The sequence below is a fragment of the Branchiostoma belcheri genome, unplaced genomic scaffold (genome assembly GCF_001625305.1).
Source record: "Branchiostoma belcheri isolate BF01 breed outbred unplaced genomic scaffold, Haploidv18h27 scaffold3, whole genome shotgun sequence".
Lineage (NCBI taxonomy): Eukaryota > Metazoa > Chordata > Leptocardii > Amphioxiformes > Branchiostomatidae > Branchiostoma > Branchiostoma belcheri.
Genome location: NW_017803909.1, coordinates 5,715,262 through 5,735,672, shown reverse-complemented (window position 1 = coordinate 5,735,672; position 20,411 = coordinate 5,715,262). Strand labels below are relative to the sequence as shown.

General features: G+C 42.1%; 3 protein-coding genes across 3 annotated transcripts; 1 reads left to right on the top strand and 2 right to left on the bottom strand.

Moving 5' to 3' along the window:
• Window positions 1–1,160: 1,160 nt before the first annotated feature.
• Window positions 1,161–3,017, top strand: LOC109473460 (kelch-like protein 42). The gene is made up of 2 exons (XM_019773323.1): window positions 1,161–1,893; window positions 2,164–3,017. Exons 1-2 carry the CDS (start codon window positions 1,270–1,272, stop codon window positions 2,971–2,973), a joined length of 1,434 nt encoding a protein of 477 aa, XP_019628882.1. The 5' UTR covers window positions 1,161–1,269; the 3' UTR covers window positions 2,974–3,017.
• A 158-nt stretch (window positions 3,018–3,175) lies between these two features.
• Window positions 3,176–8,229, bottom strand: LOC109474026. Its single transcript, XM_019774232.1, has 5 exons — window positions 7,963–8,229; window positions 6,737–6,800; window positions 5,844–6,018; window positions 5,012–5,658; window positions 3,176–4,490 (listed from the first exon to the last, which is right to left on the bottom strand). The coding sequence occupies exons 1-5, from the start codon at window positions 8,097–8,099 to the stop codon at window positions 4,344–4,346; spliced, it is 1,170 nt and encodes a 389-aa protein (XP_019629791.1). The 5' UTR covers window positions 8,100–8,229; the 3' UTR covers window positions 3,176–4,343.
• A 1,176-nt stretch (window positions 8,230–9,405) lies between these two features.
• LOC109473393 (transient receptor potential cation channel subfamily A member 1-like) lies at window positions 9,406–18,774 on the bottom strand. The gene is made up of 20 exons (XM_019773252.1): window positions 18,770–18,774; window positions 18,321–18,546; window positions 17,794–17,880; window positions 17,567–17,649; window positions 16,862–17,062; window positions 16,441–16,555; window positions 15,832–16,004; window positions 15,289–15,385; window positions 15,052–15,117; window positions 14,797–14,856; window positions 14,526–14,596; window positions 13,711–13,864; window positions 13,205–13,285; window positions 12,583–12,746; window positions 12,024–12,183; window positions 11,215–11,391; window positions 10,876–10,950; window positions 10,432–10,536; window positions 10,106–10,164; window positions 9,406–9,682 (listed from the first exon to the last, which is right to left on the bottom strand). The coding sequence occupies exons 1-20, from the start codon at window positions 18,772–18,774 to the stop codon at window positions 9,541–9,543; spliced, it is 2,301 nt and encodes a 766-aa protein (XP_019628811.1). The 3' UTR covers window positions 9,406–9,540.
• Window positions 18,775–20,411: the final 1,637 nt, after the last annotated feature.

Sequence of the window (20,411 nt, the reverse complement as noted above, 5' to 3'; positions counted from 1 at the left end):
CACAGTCTCAAATAATACCTCTACAAAATCAAGTTTTTACACCATACCTTGGATGAAATATCATTTTAAGCAGTAGCACTGCAGTCATTGAACAGAAACGTTCATTGAAGGATCCTTGTATTGTAAATAAATGCATGTTCATAGACATAGCTCGATTGATACAGCTCATGATCAGAGTGGATTTTTACATTTTCCGTTCCAGATGTTGTCCTTCCCGTCCACAAATTAACTCCCAGCTTGACAGAATTGACATTCCAGAGCTCCCTCAAACGAAAGTAAGTCGTTCTAACAAACGCTATCCTGTGTAAACAAGTCTCGACATGACATAACATATTGTAGAACCTACTATTTACGGAAGCCAGGAGTCGTGTTACAAGTGTAGAGCAGACAGCTGCAGAGGAAAGCCTTACTGGACGTTTTTTCTGTAACCAGTACATTGACACTTAGACCAGCGCACTGAATTGATGAGAATATTAAGAATGAAAGACTTATATTGTAGAAGAACTTAATTGCATGACAATTGCACATGGTACAATGTATGGCAAAGTAAAAAAAAAGTATAGAAGACCTAATATAGATCCTAATTACTCCAACAACAACAAGGGCTAGCACTGCTGCTATAAGCTTCTCATGAATAAATTAAATGCTTGAAACAAACAAACAAACAAACAAACAAACAAACAAACAAAACAAGATAGGTACAGGAAATAGTGATAAAGCTTAAGCTTTGCAACTTACAGTGGTATAAGAGTACGTAATAGTGTTATATCTTACTACATCTACAATGGTTAACGTTTACTCATATGTATAACTTCAACTTCCTCTCACTTCCTAAGTTATGGCTATTATGAAAACTTATGAGCCGGGGTATCATCTTCATGACTTTGTTCGCTCTCTCTCATGCTGGCGTACTAACCACGGTTAACAAGGCTAACCCCATCTTTGATCCGACATTGGCAGAATACGTACACGCGCCAAATATTATTGACCAAGGGAACTACATGGAGACTTGCATCATAATGATTGTATTTCTTTTCAGAAAGACAACCCTGTGGGCAACTGGCGTCTACGTTAAGAAATCGACTAGCGACGAGCCTCAGAAAAGTTTCAAGTACTTGGCTTCAAATTCCAGGCATGGTTTTACTTTAGTTCTTTCATGAGATGTCATTGAAGCAAACCAAATTTACCTAAGAAAACTACGAAGCTCTTAAGAATCGCTTCAACGAAGATCTGACGTTTTTTGTTTTCGAGGAAAAGTCTTACGTCGGCATGGCGACAAAGTCCCAAAGGTACTTGCGCAGGCGCGGAAGCAACGAAGTCACGTACGGGCACGTCGTTCACGGTGACCCTGACCTTGAGGTCAAGGTCGAATCACGCACCTTCCGCGTGCACAAGGTCGTCCTCATTCATACCTGTGGCTACTTCGACGCCATGTTGGAGTGCGGCATGAGAGAGAGCCTCGAAAACTACGTCGATCTTCAGGGCTTCGACGCCGACGCTTTTGAAATCATTCTAGACTTTCTCTACTCCCCCGAGCCAGTCATTATAGACGAGAATTTAGACTACATTCTAGAGTTGGCTAACTTCCTCCAAGTCCACCCATTGCTACAGTATATGAAGGGAAAGGTGAATAAGGGAAACTGCATACACCTGTACATCCTTGCCGACGCTTACAATGCCATAGAGCTCAAGGAAGTGGCGGGAGACATCATCAGTAGAAACTATTACAAGTTCCTGCGCACTGAGGACTTCAAGCGGCTGCTACCGGAACAGCAGGAAGAGGTACTGCGGGAGAGATTTAAACATCGGAAGTATCTTGGAGCCGTCAACAACGGATACGTGTTCTGGCCAGAGCCAGGGCCTAGAGAGCTTATGAAGTACGACGAGAATAAGGTAAGGCTGGATTTTCTATGCTCCCATTGTCTCCGTTATATGTCAAATATGTGTGCTGTTGCTAAGTCACAAGTTAAGTCAATGATAAAAGTTTAATGAATACATGTCACCCTATAGCTGCCAAGTACATAGATAGCGTCGTCATAGATTCATTCACTCTTAGCATCCTTTTTAGGATACCAAAGCCAGCAATTAATAAAAAAAACGCTTTTCCTTATTGACTTTGCTCAGTGATGTAAAAGTTTGCTTGTATCGGTTCCCTATGCGCAGGATAGCTGGAGCACGTTTGCCTGTAAACCTGACGACATCCCCAGTCGAGGTTTCTCCGTGGCCACTATACACAACTACATCTACATCGCAGGCGGGCACGGCAAGCCTCGCTCCGGGCATGCTTCAGGTCTGGGGGACCCTCAAATCACCGTCTACACCTACAACCCACTCACTGCTGAATGGGCCGAAGTGTGCTCCATGGGCGAGGCTAGGGCTTTCTTCGGCTTCGTCGAATACAAGGGACGACTTTACGCCATCGGTGGCTTCCACTTTGACTACGGAGTACAGAGTGTAGAGCGTTACGACCCTTTGCAGGACAAGTGGACGTTTCTAGAACCGCTCCCTAACTTTGCGACCGACTACGGGATGGCGGTGGTCTGTAAAGACGAGATCTACATCAGTTCTGAGGACTTTGACACGTCCACGTTCTCTCTGTTAAAATACAGCCCGGTGTGGGACGAGTGGGAGGTTGTGTCAGAGTTACCTAGGGAACGAGACCGTCATTGCATGGCCTGCGTGAATGACGTAGTCTACATCTTAGGTGGGCACGTTCCCGGAGTAGACTGCTACGACGTCAGCACGAAGCAGTGGTTCATGCTTGAAGAACATCCAGCGACTGAATCCATCTCTTACGACAAAGGATGCGGGGTCAAAGACGGAGTTATCTATGTCTTAAACCATGAGGACACCGCCAGTTACATAACTGACACAGAGACATGGGTCCAGGGCCTGACGCCCTTTCCCGGCGGGTTCTATCTATCCACCGCTTTTGAAGTTTACTTGCCGGAGACGGACAGCGCTTGCAAATAAGATATTTACTTTCCTAAACAGCAATTTTGAATGAAGGTATCAGTGAAAACAACTAAGTTGACTTAGCTTCTTCAATTAAAAGCAAAGAATTTACTCTCCACGCAGAGGTTTGGGGTTTTGACTTATGTGTTTTTAGATTTTTTATCAGTCTTTCTTTTTAAAAACCCAAACCTCTGCTTGGAGAGTACAAAGAATTGTTGCAAACAAAGAAAGTCATTGATAGACAGGGATTCAGACAATTCAAGATGGTTCCCCATTTTAATGGACATAAAAGTTTATATTTCAACATACAGATACTGTATATATACTTGTAAGCCATGTCTTCAACATGTACAGGCATAAGCACTATGCATTTGAGGGTTATTACATTCAAAAATTGCATATAGGGAGAGGATGCATGTGCAAGGCTATAAAGAGAAAAGTGGAAGAGCCTTGCAGTATTTGAGAAAACTTGACTAAAATTTACAGAAATCTGTAATCTGGACAAAATTCAATTCTACTGCACCCAACTTCAACATTTGGTGTAGAGAATTTGCATTTGCCAACTACATTGTTGTAGATGCATGTTCAATGTCAAAGATCACCAATACACAGTTATGACTCATGATGAAAGTGAAATAGACCTCTTGTTGTCATTAGAGTACAGCATCAAATCTGCTGTGGAAATGCAACAATACACATTGTACAAAACTGATCAATTCTTGGCTAAAACAGCCTTGGGTCATGTAATAAGAAACACAGTCACATGTTTAATACTATGCATATTATATGTAGATACTTGCGTATGTAAAGCCTCCTAAAAGTAAACTTCAAAGTAAAAACTCCTTTATGGTACCAAATAGGTGTTAAATGTCACAGAATAAGCTTTGACAGCACAAACTATCAACATACTGACATTACCAATGTTTTGTTTTTTAGGTGCAATCATATTTATCATTTCAAAAACATGTTTGCGCAAATTTGTGCAATTTTGTGTTTGTCATCCTACATCTAATTTGATTATTTGTTGAATTGCAACTTTTTGTCTGGAGTAAAAATACAAAATTCTAGTAATAATATAACTATTATGTGTAAGTTTCAAAAATGTATCAATACTTAGACACTTGGTGATAGCAACAACTATTCTCTGATTGCACAGAAGTCCTTGATATTTGATTAATGAATACTGTAAATCCTGATTTATTCACTGTACTGTTATGTTCACTGTTTTCACTGTCACTTCTGTACCGTGAACTTATCATTACAGTTAACAAATACTTTCCTTTTCCTGCACCTGTCGCCACCGTGAATATATAGTTCTGTGAACATGTCCATTTTTCTCAGTGAACATAAAGTGAATTACAGTATACAAAATTGTGTGAAACGATGTTCTAGTCAAATACAATAGTGGAGTACTCTGTAGGTTGGTCTGCGTAGGACAGCCCCTGGGTACGCGATGCACCAACAGCCCTGGGCTGGGAGCCAAAGCTGGCCAACTCTGCGTAGGTTATCCCCGGAACATCCACATACTCATTACTCTGTAAAAACAGTCGGAGATGGGTTAGTTTTGATAGCAAACATTCTGGAAGATGCCCTAAGTTGTTCGCTACATGTACAAGCCTCTGCCAGGCTTTCAAAGTGGCTGGAAACAGTAGAAATTGGCCAAACAGACAAAAGGAGTACATTTGCAGCTCTACCGTGTAATCTGTCTATTTGGCCAATTTCTAGCTACTCGTCCCAGTCACTTTTGATGCCTGGTAGAGGCTTGTTGGCTGCTAATATGGAAATTCAATGGGAAAAAATTCAGTACATGCATCAAATAGTCATTATTTAAAACATTGTGATAAATAAAGCATTTTTAAACTAAGTGCACATGAATACTATTCCTCTTTTTTAATACAAGTTGGTACTAGCTCTACATTTAAGACAGTCTATCACAAAATGGTCTTTAATTTTTTTTGTTGCTTCATATTCTATCGTAAATCCCAAAACCAACTGATCAAATTGGTGTGGCCTTTTAAGATTTCAATCTCAAAGACTTTTTTAAAACTCAATTTACCCTGGCCTTGGGCGCATGAGTCGTAGCCTCGTTGCCCCTCGCCCGCGACAGGTGGGCTCTCACGTGGTCCACGTGCTGGAAGATTTCCTCTGGTACACTGGACTTGAAGGTGAACGTGCCCTCCCCTGACGCACACCTACTGCCAGCTTCTATGGTGAAGTCTGTTTTACTCCGCCCATACCGACGGATCATTATGTACGGCCAATCATACAGAAGCTGTTCTGTGACACAGTTCAGGAGGACGATGCCCTCGGAGCACACCTGAAGCGTGTACTCGCCCTTGAGCTTACAGCGCTTCGCCGCCTCGGTAGGGCTCACCGTGACAGTTGTCCTCATCAGAAACACTTTCTTCCGCAGGTTATCCGCGGCGTGGAACACGTCGTTAGGGCAGGGGGTGCGGAAAGCAAAGTCCCCCTCCCCAGACCCACATTTTCTCCCACACTCGAACAGAAAAGCGCCCGCGTTGCGTCCGTACCTGCGAATGTGTCGGAAGGGCCACAGGTACAGGACGTGGTCGGTGCTCGGATCAAGCAACGACAGACCAATGGCAGAGACTTTGAGAACAAATCGGCCTTCAAGACCACACTGTTCAGAGCCTCGGGTGGGAATGATGATGATTGGGAAGTACATTGTGGAATCATCATCACCTGTATGAAATGTACAATGGGATAAGAAAGTGCTGTTTGTACTTGCAATTAGCCCTCAGGCATATTTGCTATAAACTCTTGTATCTATCTAGACCACACTTGTGGCTCCAGAGTTTGAGTAGCAGAGATGAGACGTCTATTAAACAGTATTTGCAATAAAATAAATTAGTTATTCAAATTAGCACCTTTTCTGATGTTGGGTGGTTGCTTGATGACTGGATTTGGCGACCTTCCAGCTGGTCTGCTTGCCTCCTGGCCGGTTTTAACCGGATACAGGAGAGGGCAGGCCAGACCCTGGGGGTCTGTTCTGTAGGACTCCATCAGGTCCATCAGACTGGGGTACTGTCTGTTGGCATGACCCTGCAACAGTTGGGGTAAAATGGAAGTCAGCACTGTCAAACCTGTACAAGTGACCACATGGCCAATAATGTGACAATATTGTGGCCGCTGCAATACTGTACTCACTCGAAAGTACCAATGAGGTATAACCTCTTTGAAAGTACCATTTAACAGTTTTCTGTTTCAATGTTTAACTCTTTCGATGTTCTGTCCAGATGCCTGAAATAATTGATGGCATTGACTCTAAGCTGGTATTTTCATATCATTCATATGGTCAGATTGAGATGATAAAATTATATAAAAGAACCATGGCTCAATTTGTTTATAACCCAAACATTAATGGGTTGGTGGAAAAAGCAGTCCAGTCAGATCGGCGGAAAAAGCGTCGTCCAATTGGGGAGTGGAAAAAGCAGTCCTGTTGTAGCATATAGTAGCGCCCCCTTGTGAAATATGATAAAAGTGCACCACATGTCATGGCTGATGTGTTACCGCATGTCATGGCGTGAAGTGCGCTCATTGGATACAGCTATGCAAATGCAGACAACTGTGTGAATGCGAGCAATACTTAACATAAACAATAATAGACGGCGTGGCAGATATTTGTAATTAGGGGGCGTTGACTGCTTTTTCCACCCCCAAATCGGACTGAACTGCTTTTTCCGCCAATCGGACCGGACTGCTTTTTCCACCAACCCAAACATTAATGTGGTTAAACTTGATAAGAAGAGGTGTGTCTCACCTGGATCTGCAAATAACCATTGCCCGTTGGCAGGATACGGTACTGCCTCACACGACCTTCGTCCCTGGGAAGGTGAGATAAAGGTCATCACATGATCACCAAACAACAATTTGGTTCAAAGATCAAAAAACCTGTTATAACCTGTCAAGAATCCTCTGTCTGTTGTCATTTTCTTGGATGAATATAGAATTGGGATGAGGCTAAGATTATTATTTATTATGTCTGTTGAAAGCCTTTTTTAGCTGCCGAGTCTCTTTCCTTACTTATGGAGAGAACTAATGAGGCTTGGAAGCTAAAGTACTAAGTAGGTTTGGTCACCAGGCTAGCCTATTGACATAACAGAACTTTATTGACACAACAAAAGTACAGCAACTTTCATAAGGCATTTGCATGTACATGTGAACATACACAGACACACACACACACACACACACATACATACAAAAACAGCTCCATGCAAACTACTAGTATTATCATCTCATTAACTATGGAAATGTACCTAATTTGCATATTGACATTAAATCATGATCATGCAAACTCGAGATACGAGAAGTTCTACTGCAGTATCAATATGAAGTGACTAGGAGGCCCATGATCAAACTTAAAATTCCCTTCTGTTGTTGACACCTACCCACAACCAAATATCATAACAACAATCTATCAACATTCTAGAGTTCATATGCTGTTTACTGTGCTAGCAGGAATGTAAATACAAATTAAAATAATTTTATAGCCCATTTTACAATGTCCAAATATGTATACTTTTACTGCATCTAATCCCTTACATGCAAATAATTAGAGTGTAACAGTTATGTGGGTTGTAATTATGAATATATATCACGTGTACTCAAAGAGCTCTGAGTCCAATGACCTCCTTGAAAGTTGAATTGTCTACAAAACAATGACAATATTCTACCCAGGGCAGGGCCCACAAAATGCCAACTAAAGGAGTGTCTAGTCTCCAACGTGACTACATGAATGTCTGGAGTATCAAAATTTTCCTCCTCTATCAGAATTTCTAGAGCTGAGTTCCTGACTCAACCCGGAAGTGACCTGAAACCCTACTTTGAATGCTTTGTTTCTGTTGCGCAGGTTATAGAATCGTTATGCAGTGGGATAAACTTTTACATTGACATTCCCGCGATATGATATAGTAAACGTTACATGTTTATATAAGAGGAGTCGATGCTAGGGGGTCAATAACTGCACACAGACTGATGACTTACCAAATGCACAGTGCGTAGGCCCCCTCCCTTTTCTCGCTGTCTCTCACCAGGAAGCTGCCCGTCTGCATGCCCGCGGCCACGAGCAGCCCCTCCGCCTGGTCCTTAGTGATCCCCGGGTGGTGCCAGGGGGCCGTCATAGCGTCCAGCTTCCGGGGAAAATTTAAATCAACTCTGACGAACAGAACATACAAAAGCTCCCCTAAAACCCCTCTCTACCGTGGCTGACTTATGGAGACTCTTGCTGTGCAAGTCTGAGTTTAATATAGTCAAAACCACTGACTGTGTTAATATTATTATACTCTACGGTCTCCCATTGGTTGATGCCTGGTAGTGGGCGGAGCTAAAATTACGTCATGACACATACGCTCTCCCTTCGGTTGTTTACTAGTACCTGGAAGTGGGCGGGGCAAACTCAGAGTTCGATATTACTAGTCACACGTTCACGTTTATGGGTACGCGGGTCGGGTTAATGGTCTAGACAGTGACGCTGTGCCCTTTCCCCCGCACGTGCTCGATACAAAAGAATGAAAGGAAATGTCCCCGCCTTTTGTGTGTGTTGTGGGCGCACAGCACAACTTGAGATGTACCTTGTGCATTTTTGTGTGTGTAAACTAAGAAAAATGAAAGGATATACACGACGTCATGTGCATCAAATATGCACATGACGTGATTGTAAAATAATAAATGCTGTAATCAGAGAAATAAAGGAAGGCGTTTACGAAAACAACATCTACTGATTATTGTTTCACGGATTTGCTGACGTTTTTATTGATTTTTATTGATCTAATGATACATTTATTAATAGTTTTACAAATGATACATCTCGCGTTTTCTGTCAAAGTCTAGGCAATGTTGAATAAAACAGATGTTCGTTTCGTCCTTCTTAAGTAGAAATACATCCGGAAAATTCTACTTCCAATAGAAATCTGTCATACAATCGTCATTTCTTAATTTTAACACAAAATGAACGTTTATAAAACAGCAAAACAGCAGACAGGTAAGCTTACCTACGCAAACATGTTCAGATTTGTGCCCCCTAGACGCCACGGTCAAAACTGCACCATAATACATTAGACGTTTTGGTTATTCGGATTTCCAACATTTTAAACGCAACCCAAATCATGTATGCTAACATAGTAATCAGTGTGGTTAGGGGGTCCTTTTCTGCCAGGCCAGGGTAAACTACTACAGGGGTGCCAGAGTATACAGTGCAATTTTACGGAATACAGTGCAATTTTATTAGTATACAGTGCAATTTTACGGAATACAGTACAATGGTATTAGTATACAGTGCAATTTTACGGAATACAGTGCAATCGTATTAGTATACAGTGCAATTTTACTAGTATACAGTGCAATTTTTACTAGTAAAACTGCACTAGGACTGTACTAATACGATTGCACTGTATTCCGCAAAATTGCACCGTGTATAATACGATTGTACTGTATTCCGTAAAATTGTACTGTATACTCTGGCACCCCTGTACTAGAAATAAATCTATTTCCTGTGTTGATTTTTGACGTGTGCTACTTTTAACTACACTACACATGTACTAGTATCTCTCACTATTTCGTGCACTACTCAGACTTTACAACAGGTGGCGCTTTAGTCTGCTGGGCCAGCATCTCCCCCATAGACGTCAGCTGTACTGAGACGGCCTTCAGAGCGGCCTCCAAGTCCTCCAACCTCCGCCGGACGTCCTCTTGTTCTCCCGAGGGGCTTTGGAATACATTGCAATATCAAAGAGATGTTAATTTAGCGATAAAAACAACTCTACATTTCATAAGGGTATGAATATACATAATATATTCATGTGTTGTGTGTTTTATTTTCTTTGTCAGCATGTTTCTCATGTTTGAATACATTCATAGCATAAAGTTAGAGAATGAAGCAAAGGTCACATGTTAACAATCATATACAATGTACTAGTATCTGGATGTATATACAAACGTCCAGTATACACATGTACTGTCGCTTCGTGGTAATTGTATAAATGTAGGTGGCTGTATAATTAGTTATAGACTGTAAAGAATATAAAATTCCTATACTATTGAAATACCTAAAATGAGAAAATTTAAACACATAATCGAAAAGAATGATTCTTTCACTATCATACAAAGGACAATCCACATTTAGTATTACCTTTGCTCAATTCCTTCCATCTGTCCTTCATCATCGGCTATGTCCAAAAACTGTCTCGTCTGAGGAAAGAAAAAGCGTTACATGTTACGTTACATGATATGCGGTCTGGCCACGTACTGGCAATTTTACCCAGCCCCCAAGGCTCAGTGCTATCGTGTTTCTCATTGGTAAAAATTTGGGGGGTTATCTAAATCTATTTATATACATTCTTTTACAAAAAGTTATGCTAGAACGTTTGAATATACTGCATGACCTGCAAACAATGGATGCCCTTATAATCCTATAGCTAAAGCACACCCTGCCCCGCTTATTTGTCCAAGCATTACCTTGTCCATACAGGAGGGTTGGTTGGTGTCCATCCATGTCAGCACTCTGGCGCGGTCAGCAAAGGCTGACCAGAACCCGGACGCCTTGTCCAGCATGTGTTCTGCCTGGAGGTGGTACAAATGTATTGTGTTAAGTGTCTGAATATTTATACAATTTGCAAGGAAATCGTTTTCTTGCTGTGTGTCAACTGGTGGTAGTTTATATATTTTCCGTTTAGTTTCAGTCTTATTTTAATACACTTAACACGGGTCACGGAGTATTAAACTACGAAAGGCAGTATTAGATTTTGCGCACGGTTAAAGAAATTGATATATCAAAATATGACTGCATAAACGTCTCTCCGACAGTCTTCGGCAAATGTTGAGCAATTGATTAATTCAAAACCGATCGGGGCTAACTAGGAATGAAGGCATATTCTACCAGTCAGGACTTAAAAATATAACCTGGTGGATTCGCCGATTGAATGCAGCTCTGGCTCTGACGTCACGGATGTCTACAGCGTCCAAAGTCAAGGCGATCTAAAATATAGAAAAAGTCGGGGAATGATTTTTCTTGTTCATTTCTGGGCTGGTATCAGATAGTTATTGGTTGATACATCCACCAGTTCATTAATATTAGTCATTTTGTACATCGCGCATAGTCTGGACATTTTTCGTCTGTCTTCCAGCGACATTGTAGCAGTGTCTTTTTATTTTCGTTACACTAGCACCCCTTTCATTTTCGCATTCTTGTTCGTGCAGAATGTTGTATCAATTTGATGTAGATTTGTGACATTATCTTACCAGAAGATTGACGATGACAATGTTCATGAGGAAGATGAAGAAGACGATGAGGACCCGGGTGACTCCGGAGTGCTTCTGTCTGTCCAGGAAGAACTGGATGTTGAGTTCTCCCATCACCATCCCCAGGGTCGTGAAGAACGAGTGAGAGAAGGAGGTAAACCCGGAGAAACCAGCAGCCTAAACCAAGGAAAACGTTTGAGGAGTTATCATCTTTGACGACATTTTCGTAGTGTCACGATAAAACGGGCACCAAGAGAGATGTTGAACAACATGTGTGCCTCCTTCCACGGGAATACAGCATACTAACTAGAAATGTAACATTTGCAAAGCAAATGCGTAATGTTTACCTTCGCATATGGTCTTCTCTGTTAATTCTTACTCAAACATATTCATATATATGGTGACATGTGTCTAAATCCCTCCTGCTATAAAATTGCAACATGATGTAACCCAACACTAGTTACCAGTGGTGACAGACGTCTGGTTCAGGTCATTGACCTTATTTGGCAGAAGAAAAAGAAACAGAGCAAAAACAATATGTTTTCCTTCGGTAAACATAATCAGCACGCGTTTAAACACTGTTTACGCTGTGGTGGTTGATCTTATTCCATGCTAACCAGGTGGCTGTGATACCGAGAGGCCTAGGTCATGGCCTAAAAAAATACATGATGTCCTCTTGACATCACACGCTAAATTCAAGCATATCGCGTCAGCTTAGACTAGCTTGCACTTCGGGAATTCTTTAAGAAGCAATCGTCCAAGTTGCGTTAAAAAGTCAAAGTCGTATGTGGACCACAAAAAATACTTACCGTGGAGTCTGGCAGGTCAGCCTTCGAGGCGACGTAGTAGAAGCACGTGGCGAAGGCCAGCGTGTACAACAGGAACACCAGGATCACCCTCCGCAGGGACTTAAAGATCCTCCCGATCAGCAGGATGTAGATGTACACATCGGTCTCAAACACTGGCACCCTTGTAGAATAATATATACAAAGTGGTACGTAAACTTCATCAGATGCAAACTTTTAGGACGGTAGAACAGGTTTTGTTACTTTTGTTGTGTGACTTTTTCGCTACTGAAACTCGTATGTGCACTGTGTTCTTCTTTTTCTTCTTCCTTTCTTCTTTCATTTTGAGGGAAATATCTTCAACTAGCTGATTCTGCTGCCTTTTCTTGTGGCTAATGCCTTTCCCAAGGGCACAAGGTCGGTGACATGGCAGGGCTTGAACCCGGGACCTCTTGGTTCCGATCCGCACGCTCTGCCGTTACGCCACACGACCTCATACACCATACCTGTATTCGCGTGGTCTTCACAATTTCGTCAAATGTGGGTAAGATCCAACAACTAAATTTATTGCTGAATCATGTACCTTTGAAGATACATGGCGAAGTTGAGCCAACCGAACATGGTAGCGACCGTGGCTGCCTCGGTCTTCCAGCTGTCCAGCGGAGTGGACACGGGGAGGCTGTACAGGAAGGCGCTCAGGTACAGGACCCACTGGAGAACGTTCCTCCAGCCTAGGTAGTGCAGTCTCTGAGAAAAAAATGGAGAAGCGGTTTCATTAGAGATGGTCATTTCGGGATAAATAAACAATACAGGAAATGTGACTCCAAGCCTGTTTCTCCTTCGCACACTAAAATAGGCAATGCAATGTACTCTTCTACCCGTAACATGGGTAGACCTGTCCTTGGTACTGACTTGTGTGAACAAACCGCTGAGTATGGAAGGACATCTTAGCTGATAACCAGTTCAGCACCTTGGACAGACGCCGTTGTATGCATAACGAATGCACCATACAACACCACACCAGAATGACATTATTTCTGTGCGGGCATGTCATGCCTTACTGTGTTTGTGGTAAAGTCTTTATAAGAGTCTTGTTAACGCAGTCAACACAATTGTCTTGTCTTTTATTGGGTTTTTGGAAAGAAACAAAATCAATCTTTACTACATTTGTGTAAGATCGGTGTGATACGAATGTAGTATCCAACCTTCTGGTAGATCTGATACATTTCCTTGACCATGTATCCCATACTCATCAGCAGGACGGCGATCGTATTGAAACAGACAATCTGTGTCAGAAGTAGGAATGAGAATAAACCATGATTTAGGTACTCGTATTAAGTATTTGTAGAAAGTAGGAAATTGAAAAACAAACTTTCTTCTTTAACGTTGGTCACTCAAACCATTGGCGTTTATAGCTACGCTTAACTTATCATGTTTACCGAAGGAAAACGTTTTGTTGTTGCTCAGTTTCTTCTTCTTCTCCAAACCAGTATGGTCAATGACCTGAACCAGACGTCTGTCACCATGGTAAGTAGTGTTGGGTTATATCATGTTGCAATTTTATAACAGGAGGGACTTAGATTCCTGTCACCATATGTGTTTGAGTACGAATTAACAGAGTAGACCATATGCGAAGGTGAACATTACGCATTTGCTTTGCAAATGTTACCTTTCTAGTTCAGTGACCACTGGCAACGGTGAAGACACTTACGTGACAGGTTCCGTCGAACGTGACCGTCAGAGAAGGGTGCGTCTCGAAATACGTCGTGTCTGACGCATCGATGGCCACGGTAGCCGTGAGGATCGCCATGAAGATCATATACAGCAGCAGGTAGGCCATAAAGGTGTACACTCCAAACCTCTGCCTGAACAAAGTGGACTTCATACTGATAAGCTGTCTACTACAGCCGTAGTAAAACGTCATACAGCAACGTACAATCAAACTTTTCAAGGGACAAGCTGCTAGAATTAGTTACCCCATTTACATTTACCTGGATTATTTGGCAAGCTTAGGCCACGCCGATTGTATGCCATCATTTTTATGATCAATCTTTGCATGATTATGCATATTAATTTCATTTATGTAAATCAGTAGAGTATGTTATGTTTAGGCCACACCAAGTAAATTTTATGGATGACGTCCGCGCGCGCATTGATTTTGGCCTGTTCCTAGAAAAAAAAACTAGAAATTCCGCTTCCTGTAACTATGACCAAAGAGTCACGACAGTGCCGCAAGTCGTCAGATTGACGTGAAACCCGTAGAAGAAAGTGTCTATTACCATCCTGTTTTCACTGCCCACGGTTCCACCTGATTTATTGCTGTTTTGATGATGACTAAAAGACTTCTTGCTTGTTACACTGTGTCACCTCATTCAATTCGTGTCCTAACATTTGTCGTCTCATAGTATATTTCTAATCTAGGCATCTTGTTTTTTAGGGCCCTTCTTGTTTTTCTTTCGCCCTCTCGCATTAGATTTAGGGTCTCCAAAGGACGTCATCCATAAAATTTACTTGGTGTGGCCTTACCAGTTACACTTGAGAAACTTCACCACCACATGATGCTCCAGACACTGCCATCGCTTGTACCAGATCATAGCCTGTATAGTACGAAATAAAAAAAACACTTAACTAGCCTGGTATATCAATGTTGACAACGCCTAAAGGGTGAAGCCTTTATTAAATGTTGGGCACAGGCTTCTCATTTATCTATTGCATGTAAACTGCATGAAGTCAGTTAATGTTCTCGTTGTATATAAGGAAATGAGGATACTGTGTTTTTCTGGGGTCAGTATCTCACCTCTAACGGAGAATCTCGCGGGTCCCGTGTGTACAGGTACATGAAGTCGTACTTCCACACCTGCAAAACATTGACAAGTACAAAATAATGCGATCGATTATTGTGGTACGATGAAAATCGAGAAAACCATGTGTGTCATGTGAATTTTCCTCATCGCAATGTTTCCAATCTGGCTATGTACGGATAATGCATTCGCTATTAAATAGCCTGAAACTATTTCGTCAGTAGTCCAAGATCGTAAGACAACAAACCTACCCTTCCCGCGTCACTGTTGTCTTCAGAATCCTCCTTGTGTTCGACCACCATGCGATCAATGAAGCTCTGGAATACAGATACTATGTTAAACACACATTACCCGAAATTAATACATGCCACATATTGCATAGTTTGATATTTCTTCATTACTTCAATAGTAGGAAGACATCATGTCATGGCTACTTTCGAAGCAAGAGAGAGAACAAACTTTGACGGTACACGTAGACCACATCTCACCATAGCTGCATCAGGCATGTCCTTGATCATCCGGTACATCTGGGGCTTCTGGTCTTTTCCCCGTTTCGTTTGTGGGTAAGTCAGGAACGTGTCCCACCTATATGGGTAAACACGGCGTGTGAGAGTCAAGTTACTATTAAACAGCAGTCAACAGTTCCACAATTTAATTTTCTTACTGTTTTGTTTTTTCATGCGTCGTTCAAACCACACATAATTAAGCAGTATGCCTACTAAATGTTACCCACAAATTTCAAGAATTCCAATTGGCATTGAAGTACGAAAGCTGAAATAGCTAGTGCAAGATGAAGTGTACCGTTGAGAAGGCTCAATTTACTGGCATTATTTTTATTCACCGGCGATTATTCTCCATACTCACCACTTTTAGTTTCTTGAACTCGGTGGTTATAGTAATGCCTTATAACACAATGTATACACCTCAGGGCAGGTCATTAACACCAGATAATGACCATAGCACAGTACTAGATATAGTATGTAGCTCTTAAAAACCTATATTAATCCCATTCACGCACCATCAGCACTTACAGTTTGTGCTTCCCCATCTCTGCCGCCGCGTCTTTAGACCGTTCGTCGATGGCGACGTCCAAGGCGTTCAGCCCCTGGGCGTTCTCCTTACTGGCCAGACCTTCCTTTTCTTTAAGGAGGAGGGGGATGAGGTGGGCGTGGTTCCTCCTGGCAGCGGCGTGCAGAGGCGTGTCCTGTCAAGTAGGGCCGGAAAACATGTGAAAATAAACCATGCATGTGATAATAAACCTTGCGGCAGCAAAATATCAGTACACGGTATCAGTATGTTGATAGACTGGTTTTCTAGCTAACTGACGTCTTTGGTCCATCAACGCAAACCCCAGTAAGACATCTGGAGCCGCCTATATGCTAGATCCTATTTAGAACATGTCAACAGACAGTTTGGGAAAAGTAGCCTTGATATCCCTTGAAAAAAACTCAGCTTGAAGCTGTGCCTTGGTGATCTTCGACGAACCTTTTGAAAACGTATCTATCGTGTACGTGCATGTGTATCCCATTCATTCCTAAAAATGCCTTCATGATACTTGTGTCACGGATAGTGGAAAAGGAGCAAGAATAGAAAGATCCAAAGAGATTTTTTTCGTTTCTAGCCATGTGACTGAGACTTACGCCTTGCTTGTCTGTCCAAGTTAGGGACTGTCTGTGAGCAGCAATCAGGGTTTCGACGGTCTCTGCACTGCCGCTCTCTGTCGCCAGGTGAAGCGGGCTTCGGCCGTCTATGGTTCTGCATTTTTCAGTGATAAAATGGATATAAGAAAGATTATTACCTCCATGAAAAGTGGAGGTATTGTTTCTGGCGTGTCTGTATGTGTGTCTGTATGTTTGTGTTTCCGGACATTTGCGACCAGCATAACTTTTGAACCTTTGGATGGATTGTAATGATATTTGGTACGTGGGTAGGTGTTGGGTAGGCAACAAAGGTCAAGGTCAATTTTGGGCCTCCTGGTGGCTGACCTTGGTACTGCAGCAGAGCTTCCAGTTTTTGTATCTTTTGTCCTGTATTAAAATGCACACATGTTGATAGACCTACTTGTTGATAGACGTGTTCTTCTCCAACAAGAAGCGGACTATCTTCTCATGACCCCTCTCCGCTCCCATGTGGAGGGGTTTCCTCCCCTGTCTGTCCAGGGCGTTGACGAGACGTCTTGTGACGTCATCAGTGTCCCCGGTGTCGTCCTCCGTCGTGCCTCCAAACGACAGAATGGTTTCCACGACGTTGTCATGCCCCTTCCTGATATGGACACCAAAAAAGTACAATCAGTCTTAAAATACCAATCTGACAATGTCTATTTTCAACCAACAACCGTAGCATTTCCTGCGAAGCCACGAAAAGTACCAACAAACTTGAAGTCGACCCTCAAAAGACGTCAGAACTTCCTACATCAGTCCATCAGACTCTACAATCAGACTGTATAATCAGAATGGGATATCGACGTACAGTTCATATTAGAAGTATGTATATATGTACGTATATATGTATGTAACGCAATGTAATGTTATGTGTTTATTTTGATATTGTAAAAATCAATGTCATTCAGGCAACATTACATGTATGTCTGCAATGTTGATACATGTATAATAATAAAGAATTGAATTGAGCAGACAGTCCCAAAAGTAAGTGTACATGGCAAGTACACGCCATTTAATCGTTGGCGATCATGTCAGACCTACATGCAGCCATGTTAGTCATGGCATTGACTTCATATACACGTGCACGTAACCCCATCTTACGTACCCAGCCGACTTGTGCAGCGCTGTCTGTCCCACCCTGTCAGCGGCCTCGCGATTGGCTCCGGCTGCCAGGAGGAGGGACACACTCTGCAAAATTTGAAACGGCACGAAAACAGAATCCTCATAAACGTCGACTTGAAATGTACACTAATATGAAAATGTTCTTTAGATAAATGTTATCAGGATAATATCATCAGCTGAAGTTGAAATAATGAGGAAACCTGACGGTACATCGGTAAAGCCTCCTTCAGCGGCTAGATGAAGAGCAGTGCAGCCGTCTTCGTCTGGAGCCTCCAGTAGATCCGTTGTTTTCCCGCTCTGTTGTAACAAATCAATTTCTGTCACCAAAACACCTACGCAGTACTACAATATGACTTTTTGTGACTTTTCTTTACATGCACATGTAAATTAGTGATGCCGATTGTCTACATTTGTGCTTTACTTGTAGTCTCTTGTATTATTGCTTTATGCGCAGAGTTCAGTTATTCTCGTTCGGTCAAACTAAGATCCTTAACAGAGACGGGGGGCGCCACAGACTTTCTGCAACGTATGTTCCACTGCTCACGGAGTCACATGTGTTATCTGCGTGACGTCACAAAAGCAGTGGATTGCTCATTCCTTGAAAAGACTGGAGTTGTACAGTCGACAATTTGGGTGAGTCCAAATTCTTGTGTTGAATGTTGCAGTTCAAACTTCTTTCCTAATGACTTCTACCAACACACATGAACTTTCAAGAAAAAAACTAAGATCCTGTTCACCTCTAGTAGAAACTGCAGCGCGCCTGGGTTCGCCACCGCGTGGTGCATCACTGTCCTGCCGCGGGAGTCCCGCTGAGACAGGCTGACGTCTCCGCCGGTTTCGAGAAGACTTTTGAGCTTCTCCACCGACTGCCTGCCGCCGCTCTTTGCGACCTCCATCACCGCCCAGCCGCAGTCTGTCGCCCGGACCGCCTTCCTGGGCGAGGTCGCTCCCAGGCTGGAATCACTGGAACAACAGAGATAGATAATGAAAGTGGTACACAATGTACTAGTTTTGTTTGGTTTGGTTTGACTTCTTCTTTTGAGGCAGTGGGAGACGAATTTACACACATTGTGTATGATATGCGGGTTCTTTTATTTTAGTAGTAAAACTGTTTTCTCTTGGTGGGGGGTAGTGGGAAAGTATGGGGTGCATTTTGGACACGACGGTAAAAAATTCGGTTTCTCACATCATTATAAAATGAACAATTAGAGATGAAATGATTTTCATATATTGCCCTTTTTTTATTTCCAAGGGATGGGCACTGATTCTAATCTTACTGAGAGCGGAGGGGTAGATAAGTTTGCACGTAAGATTTATAAATTTTATTTGAATAGAAAAACATCCTTGCATGTGACGTCACGGAAACTAAAATGTGAATGTATTTCATTTAGATAACACACATACATTACACCACTGTGATATTAGACGTATCAGAATCATGAAACGTACACAGCGTCACCCTGAAGGTCGGCTGCTGCTTTCAGGACCATTTGGAGGATTTGCAGCGAGCAGTGCGCTGCCTGTGCAAGCCGCCAGGGGGACATGTGATCCGCATCTTCAGCGTAGATATCCGCATCCTTGTCCAACTGCCAAAGAGCGTCATCATGTCAAAACGTTGACTTATAAAAAAACAAGTAAACAAACAAACAAATAGAACCTACATCAGTATTAAATCAATAAAACATTGAATCATGGGTCATTACCATAAATATATTAAGTATCAGAAATCTGTATCCACAGTTAGGCCACCTTGATTTGATTTTATGGATAACATCCTCAGGGAATCCCAAAACTCCACATTGGTGCGAATAAAAAAAAGTTTGTTGAACAACTAACACGACAGTATGGTATGGCGAAAAATCTACTCTTCAAATTCATTTCTTTACATTTTCATCTTTTTCGTTTGATTTTTACATTCTACGACATTGGTATCATTTTCCAATATTTTTTTTGTCAACTTACGGGATATATTTGCTCATTTTGCAACTGTCTTCTACGATTTACAGTATGGTTGAAAACATTTTTTGGAAATGGCCGACAAATTCATGCGCGCGAGGATGTCATCCAAATCAACATGGCCTTACGGGCCTACCAGAAGTTTGACTATAGAGGCATCGTTGTTAATGACTGCCAGGTGTAAGGGTGTGAAGTTCCCATCTCCCTGTGCGTTCACATCAACCCCTGGCTGACTCAACAGCGTCTACACAAATACATACACATAGAACTTTATTGACACATTACAGCAAAAGTAAAGCGACTTTCGTAAGGTCTTAAACTACATGTAGACATACAGACAGATACGTGGGTACAACGAAATTAGCCTACATACAATACAAAATCAATGAGGCAGTGAAAGATTCGTGAGAGTAAGAACTGTATGTACAAAGATATGTCAAACCTCCTTTATTGAGAGTCTCCGACTGTAGTAGTGCGTCTAAGTAAAAGAATGATGGGGTTTTTAGATATGTGTAGTTTGTGACTTACTCTGACGTGATCAGCGTCCCCAGAGTTAACTGCAGTGTGCAGCTCTGTGTCATCTGATGGTGGCGTGAAACCGGTATTGTCAGTACCGGATACCTGTTCAGAATATAAATATACAAGCAGGGTTTTTATACCTCACACGATTATGATCTGCGATATCAGGTGTCTTGTACACTTTTAACGTTTTTTAATATCTAAGATTCCAGCCAAAAGTACTCAATAAGAACGAAATATTCAACTTTCCATAGTTTGGGTGCAACTTTACCTTTGATGCAGAACCCTCCTCGGCCGTTCCAGCACTCATCGTAACGGTGTCCTAATCTGTGTGGACTCAACACAAGCTAAAT

Coding starts and splice junctions, on each gene's coding strand:
- LOC109473460 (XM_019773323.1), top strand. CDS start 1,270: ATGGCGACAAAGTCCCAAAGGTACTTGCGCAGGCGCGGAAGCAACGAA. Junction 1,894..2,163: donor TGAAGTACGACGAGAATAAG/GTAAGGCTGGAT, acceptor CCCTATGCGCAG/GATAGCTGGAGCACGTTTGC.
- LOC109474026 (XM_019774232.1), bottom strand. CDS start 8,099: ATGACGGCCCCCTGGCACCACCCGGGGATCACTAAGGACCAGGCGGAG. Junction 6,801..7,962: donor GCCTACGCACTGTGCATTTG/GTAAGTCATCAG, acceptor TCACCTTCCCAG/GGACGAAGGTCGTGTGAGGC. Junction 6,019..6,736: donor ATGGTTATTTGCAGATCCAG/GTGAGACACACC, acceptor CAACTGTTGCAG/GGTCATGCCAACAGACAGTA.
- LOC109473393 (XM_019773252.1), bottom strand. Junction 14,597..14,796: donor CGCGAGATTCTCCGTTAGAG/GTGAGATACTGA, acceptor CGTACTATACAG/GCTATGATCTGGTACAAGCG. Junction 13,286..13,710: donor CGTTCGACGGAACCTGTCAC/GTAAGTGTCTTC, acceptor CTTCTGACACAG/ATTGTCTGTTTCAATACGAT.